The sequence below is a fragment of the Neoarius graeffei genome, chromosome 6, assembly GCF_027579695.1.
Source record: "Neoarius graeffei isolate fNeoGra1 chromosome 6, fNeoGra1.pri, whole genome shotgun sequence".
NCBI classification, from domain to species: Eukaryota; Metazoa; Chordata; class Actinopteri; order Siluriformes; family Ariidae; genus Neoarius; species Neoarius graeffei.
Genome location: NC_083574.1, coordinates 47,787,634 through 47,798,765, shown reverse-complemented (window position 1 = coordinate 47,798,765; position 11,132 = coordinate 47,787,634). Strand labels below are relative to the sequence as shown.

At 38.7% G+C, this 11,132-nt stretch overlaps 1 protein-coding gene across 1 annotated transcript in view; it reads right to left on the bottom strand.

Moving 5' to 3' along the window:
- Positions 1-581: 581 nt before the first annotated feature.
- Positions 582-11,132, bottom strand: part of cry1b (cryptochrome circadian regulator 1b) — a 28,659-nt gene continuing 18,108 nt past the window's right edge. Inside the window, 2 exon segments of the mRNA XM_060924353.1 lie at positions 582-779; positions 5,857-5,955. Of these exon segments, the coding sequence (XP_060780336.1) occupies positions 582-779; positions 5,857-5,955 (297 nt within the window).

Genomic DNA, 11,132 nt, shown 5'->3' with positions numbered 1-11,132 from the left:
GCTGTAACCTAGCTCCCGCCCCGTTCAGTTTCATTTCTGCTCTCTGCCTCTCGCTTTTTACGCAGCTCTGATTTCTCTTAGCTGCACTCTTTACACTATCATTCCTTTCATGCCATTACCTCCTGCAAACTGCTGTTTAGTGTTGGTATTTGCTGTTGTAGCTAAAGCCACATTGCCATCACATCACTGGCATAATTTGATTAAAACAAAATGAATATGAATGTCCCATTGTTAATCAAGTTGTAGTCTCGCTGTAACCAGAATGTTGATGGCAGGCTACTTTTGTAAATAAGTTTTTTTTTTTTTTTTTGAGTTTGACATTTTTTGTAAATAGTATGACTGCCTTCAGGTATCAGAGGAAAATGAGGAGGGAACTTACTAACATCGTCCGTCCACTCTTTAATTAAATATGGATCCGGTAGGCGATGTCCACTTGTTAGAGTTAACTTATTTATGTAGCATTCTCGATCTTGTAACGACAATTGTTTTGCATAATCTGACAGCTCATAATGCCGGTCTATGGGCAGCGCCATTGTTTCTGAGTCCAGGCTGCGCGCGCATCCTGGCAACGGTCGGTTTGTTTACAAACATGCGAAGGGGTCGATAACAGGAAGTAAGTCTTCAATGTCCTCTTGTTTTACATACTTGAGGTCTTCTTTTGAGTCTAAACCACAGTTTATCAGCTTGTCAATCACAAGCTGTTGAACAGCTTCAGAAATGGTTGGCAAGGCATTGGAGAGGATATCCTTCAGCTCCTCCTCCAAGGTTTTCATTGCTCTCTATGGAGAGGAAAGAATGGTGTGGAACAATTATTGGCATGTCACACAAAATGTACTCTGGTAATGGGTAATAATCAACCAGATTGTCTTGCTTAACACAACAGTAACATCCCTGAATTGGCGTGAAGCCATAAACCCCTAAATCATGGAGAAGCAAAGCCTCGCATTTTTCAGTGATAAAACAGACCTCTGAATTATTGTGGATAAGTACAACAATGATCTTTCTAATCATAAGGCCCCTAGAACTCTCATCTATAATGACATGCATGTTTTTCTTGTATTTTGTTCCTTTCACAGTTGCCTCATGAGCAATCAAAATATTTTCAGGGCCAAAATCATAGCTCGATACCGATTGCCTGATGGTATTATTGTAGTCGTTTGGAAAAAATGCAGCCGCCTTTTCCACAACAATAGTTGGTGGGAAGAGCTCTCCAGCCGTAAGATATGCCTGGAGGAGCTGATGCCTCTCTGCAAGAGTTAAGCACAAGTTTTTTAAATTGTGCAGTTTTCTCGCACACTCTTTAAAGTAAGTGTGTTTGCTCTCAAATCTCAATGTCCACAAACGAATAAGTGGTCCGAAGTGGATTATGAGCTCTGGATAGTGGCTAACATAATGATGCTTTGGCTTCAGTGGTTTATCAGGAAATGCTTGCTTTCTGAAGTACAAATATTCATCAATAAGCACTCTCAGGTATGCTATTTGGCCAGTTGAAATGGCTGGTGCACAAATAAGAGAAACCATTTCTCTTAATTGTAAAACCAATTGCCAAGCTTGATTTTTCACCTGGAGATTAAATTTTTTCTCCAATCAGCACTGGTAACATCCTCAGCAAACACCAGTTTTGGACAGCATGCCCATTCAGCTCATCACTTCCTGGAGTCACCTTACAAGGTTTATCATTAGCATTGTTCCCTAGATACTTAAACTGACTTATTCTTCGGTTCAAGTCAAGATAAGTAAACTGTTTGTCTACCTTCACCAGATGCTGAATGTACGGTATAACACAAGATCAGAGGCTACAATGCCTTCAAACAAATCATGGCCAATACATGGAGGCAATCCAGGCTGACACACGTGGAAGAAGGACAGCTCATTAAACAAGGAGTCAAATTTTATACCTCCACTGTGGACTGAAGCCTCTTCAAGTCTCTGAACATGCACTCTGTATGACTGTACTGTGCGAGTAGTGGCCCTGCAAAGAGGGTCTGCCTGAAATGCGTTCCTGTCAATTTCACAGTATCTGCAGAAATTAACACTCAGACTGAAATTCTCAAGAAAACCTCCAATGCTGTGTGACCCCAAGTTGTCACCCACAATAGCATGCAGTCAGGCCCGCCGACAGGGGGGGACAAACGGGTATGTTGTCCCGGGCCCAGGAATGGGGAGGGCCCAGAACTGGGCTCTCATGAAGTTGCGATTAAATTTTTTTATTTCATTTCAAAATGTGTTGATTTGGGGGAGAAATGTGCTATATTTGCATTCAATAAATGATTTCTAGATCTTTTGCCTTTATTGTCTTTGAAAAAGGCGTCAAGAACCCCCTACCACCCCTAATGCAAAAATGGTTTGGTCTGACTCTTTGATTAAGGGGAAAAAACCGACATCATTCGATCATAGCGCTTCGACAATCAGCGTGCGTGCCATTTGCCAACATGCACAAGTCAGGAGCACAGAAAAGAAAAAAAAAGAGAGGAAGAAACCAAGAGACTCAGGGGCTCACTGCATAAATATTTTAAAAAAGATTCGGATGATGCAGCAGGTACTAGCAAAGGCAGTGGGGCAGCTGAGCCAGGTAAGACACAGCCAACTTTTTCCAGCCCCGTAAAGTAACCCCAACCAAGGCACGCGCGGCACGCAATTCATGTTACAAACGAGGGGAGAGCAAGTCACACTGAACACTATATCAAACGCACAGGGCATTGAATCATTTCATAACCACAACGGCTTAATAACATTGTGTTTCATATATCTGATTGAAGCTAAGAATATTCACATTAGCCCGCAATCATATCCCGCCGTTTCTCGAGCGGTGTGTTCTTCTCTGCTTTTCACACTGGACAGTACGCACACACAGTATACTATGTTCACCCCCAGCCCTGCCCGAAATCCCCCGTCCATCGCTGCGCTTTCAAGAGCACCCCAATCGCGTGATTATAGTAGACTATCCACGAGTTTAGGAATACCTTTTTGAATACCTTTTCGAATACCTGTCATTTAAGGGTTGGAGTGAGTAGAGACTGGGATAAGAGAGGTGGGTGTGTGTGTGGGTTGGCCCGGGGGGGGCCCATTCAGAGCATTTTGTCCCGGGCCCAGCCAAAGCTGTCAGCGGCCCTGCATGCAGTATTCCTTTATAGACCTGTCCATCAGGTAACATTATACCATTGTTCTCAAGGTCTTTCAGATCTTTTACCAGACGGCCCAGGACCAAATCCTGACCAAAATACTTGAAATCTTGTTCTCTGCAGAGAAGAGCTAGTTGCATCTGATCAATACTTGACCTGTGGTGTGGTAATAGGTCTGCCAGTATGAGATACACTGCCAGTATTTTGTGTTTCTTTTTACCTGACCCAAGTGGGTTTACTACTTCAAATGCATCCTGATAAAGAATCAAGCCCAAAGAAGACCTCTCTGTATGAAGTAATTTCTCAGTAATGTTGTCCCCATCCCATATATCTTGAAAAACATCCTTAGTTTGGACTTGGGTGTGTACTTGATTGTATTGTTCTCTTACAGATTTGCACTGAAAAAGAGCTTCAAGTGTTTGTTTTATGGGGATGTACTGAGTAAAGCACTCTTTCCCTGCTTCATTTTGTCCCAGACATATAGGCACTGGTTCAATATAATGAAACTGATTCTTGAACACAGTCTTTCTCCATTGATCTGTTTTCAGTGTGTTGGTATTGTGAGTCCGGAAAAGATCTTCTGTTTTCAGATCATCAATAAGAGTCCTAATGACATCATCTGGAATCCCAAGCACATGCAATTTCTCAATCACTTTAAAAAGGAATTGTGATTGGCTGATGTCATGTATTGACTGCAAATCTTCAATGATTGTCTTAACAGTGGATGATGGAAGCAGCAACTTTGCTTGTAGTTTAAGATAAAAGAGAGCAAGATTCCTCAAGAACAATGTATCATTAATATTTTCTGGGGTAACCTCTAAATGCTCAGTATTGTCAGCTGCATCAACCTGCATGTCACCCAGTAAGTCACTATCATTGAGTGCCACTTGTTCCACTTGCACCTGCTGGGTCAATGATAGATGCCATTAGATTTCCCTCTGCACTTTGTTTATGTTTTCTGGACAAATGAGATGTAAAAGTTGATACCACAGTAAATGTCTTACCACAATGTGCTCGTCCTTCTTTAATGTGAACTTTAAGGTGAGAGTAAAAATCAGTCAGGGAATCAGATTTGTCACTACAGAAGTCAACATGGCAGGTCAGGTCCACTGGCATACTCACACTGTAAAAAAGAATTGCTCGTTCAACTTAAAATAATTTGTAACCTGGCTGCCTTAAAATTTCAAGTTGGACAAGAGTTTAAGGCTTAAATTGTTGAGTTTGGCAAACTAAGACTCTTAAGTTATTTAAACATATATCTGAGTTTCTTAAACATTGAATAAATAGTTGTGTTGACAAAGGCGAAGGTGACAAATTAGTCCCATTAACTTTAGATTTTAAGTTTAATCAACAAGTTTTTTAGTGATACCAAGATATTTTAAGTTGTACAAACCTAAATCCTAGTTTAGACAACATAAAATGACCAGTAAAACCAACAAACTTGGAACGATATCTTGCGTTGTACAAACATAAGACAAGTTGTTTAAACTAAGCATGTTGTACAATTAACTTAGAACTTTTTGTTGTGTAAACATGCTAATAAAATTTAACTCAACTAAGCATTTTGTTGAATTAACTTATGTTTTTAAGGCAGCCAGGTAACTTTTTCTAGGAACAGTTGATCTTAGTTGCAATGTTAAGTTAATTCAAAAAACTGAACTGCATTATTTCCCCACACGACTTAAATATACAGTACAACATAACTATTCTTTAACATCAAAGAACATTCAGAATGCCATTTTATTTAATTTCAAATTTTGTTGAATTAATTATGACATGAATTGAATTATGACAACACAATTGCCACATATTTAACACATTTCTAACTTTAATATCTTCAACATTTACAGAATAAAACTATCTGTAAAATGACATTAATATTGTGCTTGCCTGCTACCATGCAGAAACTGTGATGGTATGAAGGTAGACATGAAATATAAAAGCTACCTGCTTAAAAGCTTGTGCAATTTAACTCGCAATTCAAGTAGATTTCAAGTATGTCTTGACTGAACAAATACTACATACATACTACAAAAACACTGTTATAACATTTACAACACATTTACAACACATTTACAAGTTTTCTATGGCTTTTACAGGCCTTTTTCTTTTGAATATAGACCTTTTCTTGAGTGCTCTTACTGTGTTATGTAGTTTTACTGTATAAACATTTGTGGGTATAATAAGACTGTCTGCAGAATAGCCTGAGTACTGTGTTCAACCCCACAAGAACTGTCAAGGCATAAAGGTACAGTATAAATTGTGAAATATAAAAACTAACTGCTTAAAGGTTTGTACAATTTAACTACAACACTTCAAGTTAAGAAAAAATAACTGAAAAAATAACATTACAACAGTCAACATTTTTGTAACACCTACATTAGGCATTTTCTGTGACTTACAGGCCTTTTTCTTTTGAGTATAGGCTTTCTGTTGAGTCTTCTTAACATATCTTAGATATATACATTTGTTCCCGAACAGTGATAGCTGGCCAACTTGCCACTACACTTGTCTTTGAAGCATCTTGTTTCGGATTCCATGAACTTTGGTTGAACAATTGCCACTTCCGATGCCCATGAAAACTTTGAATCACTTCAAATGTGTACTTGAGGCCTTTGGGATAGTCTATGTTAAGACAGTACAAAAGACCTATCAATGTAGCAAAGGCATTGGCAACATCTCTTTGGTCATGCAGAATGATGTGCTCCTCCAGTATAACAACAACATCGACTACCTCCTTTGCCAGCAACTCCTGTTTTCTTGCACCTTCCTCAACAACAATCAACAGCCCAATGTCCACTCCTTTTGTTGCCTCCTTGTCTGAACTGCCAGTCTAAAAAACATGATAGAGAGATAGCAGATCAGAAATTAAGCATGTACCATCCATTTGCCAATTCACTATTTAAATTTGGCGAATGTATACATTTATACATTTGTATAAATGTATACATTTGTAAATTGTTTAAAGATAGATTAGATATGCATGTTGAATCCTATGAAAATGGACACCTCCACCCTTCGCTTCGAAATGCTTCAATAGCACTTATTTTAAAACAGGTAAACCCAAAACAGAATGCGGTCCTCATAGACCGATTGCCATTTTAAACTCTGATGCAAAGATTATTGCTAAAGCCTTAGCTATGAGACTTGAGAATGTTATACCATCCCTAATACATTCAGATCAAAATGGCTTTGTTAAAAATAGACATGGCTTCCATAATGTAAGACGGGTCCTTAATATAATTCATGCATTAAGGGCTCCTTCACATACCACCATTCTGTCACTTGATGCCAAAAAGGCGCTTGATAGGATCGAATGGCCTTACCTACTAGAGGTGCTTAGGTGTTTTGGATTTGGAGACTACTTCCGTAGATGGATCAATATTCTATTTGCCGATTCTACAGCAGAAGTCTCATCTCATATCATTATCTCATCTCATTCATCTCATTATCTCTAGCCGCTTTATCCTTCTACAGGGTCGCAGGCAAGCTGGAGCCTATCCCAGCTGACTATGGGCGAAAGGCGGGGTACACCCTGGACAAGTCGCCAGGTCATCACAGGGCTGACACATAGACACAGACAACCATTCACACTCACATTCACATCTATGGTCAATTTAGAGTCACCAGTTAGCCTAACCTGCATGTCTTTGGAGTGTGGGGGAAACCGGAGCACCCGGAGGAAACCCACGTGGACAAAATGCAAACTCCGCACAGAAAGGCCCTCGCCGGCCACGGGGCTCGAACCTGGACCTTCTTGCTGTGAGGCGACAGCGCTAACCACTACACCACCGTGCCGCCCTACAACAGAAGTATGTATGAATAATTTTGATTTCTCAACCCTTTAAGCTTTTTCGTGGCTCTAAGTAAGGCTCCTCAATATCACCTTTACTTTTTGTATTGGCAATAGAACCTTTAGCAATAGCAATAAGATCGCATCCCTCAATTTTTGGTATAAAGACAGATGCCCTAGCAGGGCTCTACATTAACTTTTGAAACCACTTGTCCTGTCGGGCAAGTTGAAAGGAAATTTACTTGTCCGAATGTGAAGTTGACTTGTCCGAAGAAATATTTGAGGAAAAAAACACAAATAAACTTTGTAACCCAATAATCTTTATGGCATTTGTTTCCGAATTCACAACATATGCATAATATCTATGAATCAAAAGTAATCAAAATTTGATATACTGAGGCAAAAGTTCAAAAATATAGTAAAACAGACTGATTGATACCATAATTCACCAATTATTCTGAAGTTCAGAAGCAATATATTCCAATAGAGTAGAAATTATGAACGTAAAATTTTAAGAACAAAATAACCATACTATGAGATCCAGAAACACTAACCATTATATATACACAGATCAGTACTCTGCAGTTCAGTAACAAATATCACAAAAAGTAACATTATCATAAAATTTGACTTGATGAGATATCACTAGTTTGGACAAGAGAAACAAATAACAATGCTACAAAAATAAAAACAACTGATAAAATTGACTGATTAATACTGTAAATCACTGTTTATTATACACTGAAATCTAGTTATCAAATGACAAGATAATATATCTTATGAAAACCTCCACACCTCTATTGACTCACAATAAAGAAATAATTTCGCCAGAATTACTTTAACACAAAAATCTATTCACTGCAGAAAAAAATTGGACTCCATCAATCATTAATTTATGAGAAACTGAAAACCAGAAAATTAAAATTATATTTTCATTTTTAAATTATTAACTTTGAATATACGTATATTCTCCACTGATTAATTGTTGTTGTCTAATTATTCCGTGTGGCTCCTGTATGGTATTTAATGATCAAAAAATAATTAATAATTTCAAATAATCCATAATTATATCTAAATTATAAAGCCCTATGTTTCAAATCCCTAAACTCCCATTACTAATTAGTTAATTAATACAGCCGGTAACCTAATTAGCAGCCATTTGACAGCTTGGTATTTCATAGATAACTTTCCCCACTCCTACTAGCCTGGCAAGCCAGACTAAATGTGAATATTTAGTCTGGCCTCGCTCGTAGACATTTCTGAAGGGGGTGGGAGGAACAACCCGCTGTCTTTCAAACTGTCTCTGTGCGTATAGGCCAACGCTCTGACCAATCAGCGCAACAGTGACTGTGACGTAGTCAGAGTGACAGAAAGCAGTGGGGGAGGCCTTGAAATAAATAATTTTTCAAAATGCATATTAATTAATAAACAGGTTCTAGATATTAAGAAGTTTGGAGATAATGACCACAAGTTTGGAGTCTGTACCACATACTTAACATACACTCTTTTTTTTTCAAGTGTTTTCAAGGGTTTGCTTAAACTGTTTTTGAGAGTTTTTATTTTTATTTAGTGGTGTTTGGTGAAATAATTTCCCTTAAATTTAAAATAACGGGAAAATAAGAAACAATCAAAAAGTAATGTTTCAAAGCTGTTTATTAACTCTTTGTACTGCACAAACTAGCCCCATCCTTTTGGCTACGAGCGGAGCCAGCTGGTAGATCAGACTTTTGCCATAGCCGGTCGGCAAAACAGCGAAAACGTCCTTCTTGAAAAGGAATGAGCGGAGAGCCTCTTCCTGCTCATGTTTCAACAAAAACTCCAAGTCTAATTCTTCTAAAACTGATTCCAAAGCGGAGTCAAACGAGCGCTGTTCTCTAGCCGTAGCCATCTTTCCTGTTGTGCTTTCTCCAGCATCGCGCAGCCTTGACGTCACTCCTGCAAAAGCCCGCCCAAAGAATCCAAACAAAAACCTTACGTTGTGATTGGCGGGCACGGTTTGATGCCCGGGGTGTTTTGTTGATATGGTGCGAAGCTAGACCCACTCGCTAGGCAAAAATATTTTTGGCCGCTAGGCGGGTGGGTCTAGTTTACTAGGCTACACTCCTATCGCACTCCCTGTCAATCCACACGCCTGCAGGCACACATTCCAAGCCCAGCACACCCCGCCACACACGCTCGGCTATATAATTAACACCATCAACAACAATTCAAAGATTTGGAAATTACCACATACTTATTGTAAATATACAGTTGAATAATGATCCTGCCAACAGAAATGTCAACAAATCCACGTGTATGACACGATTAAAACCAATCATAAACGACTGTTTACTTTTCAGCTCAAATACATGAAGTGGTATTGGCCGGTTTCACAAGTGGAATATTGCGCATGCGCACATCGCTCTTTCCGAATAGAAACATCCAGCGATTCATCAAAACAGTATGTCGAGTGAGATGCTTCGGAAATCATGTGAATAAACTGATAAATTTGATATGTAACCTGAATATCGGCGTATTTTGGCACTTGTCCGATTGGACAAGTAACTGAGACGATGAACTTGTCCGACATTAAGTATCACTTGTCCCAGACAAGCGGACAAGTGTTAATGTCGAGCCCTGCCTAGAACACCATATTGCATTATTTGCGGATGATGTTATTTTATTTCTGTCACATCTTGGAAAGTTAATATCATCCCTCTTTAGCTTGATAATTTGGTAGGTTCTCTGGCTTTAAGGTTAACAAAGATAAATCATATTATGTTTTTAAATGAACAAGAAAGACAAAAACCAACAATATCCCACCCCTTTGTAAATTCATCAGAGGGTTTTAGTTATCTGGGCATCAAAATAACACCGAAAATCAGTGCCCTAAGTTCAGCTAACTATGAACCTTTGTTAGCTGAAGTATCAGAAGATATTAATAGATGGTCAGCTTTGCCAGTCTCCATTTTGAGAAGAATTAATATAATTAAGATGAATATATTACCTAAATTTTTATGTATTTTCCAATTGGTCCCATTAGCCCCTCCACCCCAATTTTTTCTCAAAACCAGAAAGCTGCTTTCAAATTTTATCTGGATGAACAGGAAGCCAAGACTCAGACTCTCCTTTCTACCCTACGATAGGAGGGTTGACTTCCTAAACTAAAGTGGTATTATTGGGCTGCAATGTTTTGGTTTTCTGAAAAGGCTGCTTTGCCATGGCTACAAATTGAACTGCTTTCGACAAATAGTCTGATGTCGAATAGCTTTTTATACTCTGCAACATTTAAGAAATTAAAGAAAAATACTCTAACTGTTTGGCACAAATATATGAGGGATTCTCTGTTATTGTCTCCTTTCTCTCCAATTTGGGGCAATGATCACTTCATCCCAGCAAAAAAAGGACATGTGATTTAAAGCATGGTTTAATAAAGGCATAACTAAGATAATGGATCTTTATGAGGACAACATTATGTCATTTGATATGCTGAAATCGAAGTATGATGTCCCACAGAAACATTTCTTCAAATAATTGCAATGTAGAAGCTTTATGCTCACTAGTTTAAAAAACTCAATGCAATTGCCCCCAGTGTCCACCCTTGAGACATTTTTCACAAAGAATGTTTTCGGCAAAGGTCTGGTCATGAAACTATATGCTATATTGATGGAAAACCATAAAAATAGCTCTGAAAGTAGGAGACTTGTGTGGATACAAGACCTCTAAGAGGGCATTTCAGAAGGTGACTGGGCCAAAATTTGTTCAAAGGCACTAACTCAAACCACCAATACCCGGCTGAGATTAATTCATTATAATTGGATAATGAGGACTTACATCACTCCAGTGAAATTAAACAAATTTGACTCTAATATTCCAGACCAATGCTACAAGGGCAATATTTATCAAGGTACTTTGTACCACTGCCTATGGGAATGTGAGGAAATTCAAAAAATTTGGAAGTCTGTGATATAGCTCTCAAATTACATCTACATTGATCCCCTTAAGCCCTAAACTGTGTATACTAGGTTTATACCCTGACAGCTGTTCTCTTCCAAACAGAGAAAGAAAAATGGTAGATCTTTGTCTTCTACAGGCGAGGCGCTCCATCGCCCTTGACTGGAGACAGGTTAGCTGTCCCTCCCTTGGTCAATGGTTGAAAAACTTAACTTCAGGTGTGGCCCTTGAGAAACTGACTTATGTGGTGAGAGGGAAAGCTTCTGAGTTTCATAACATCTGGG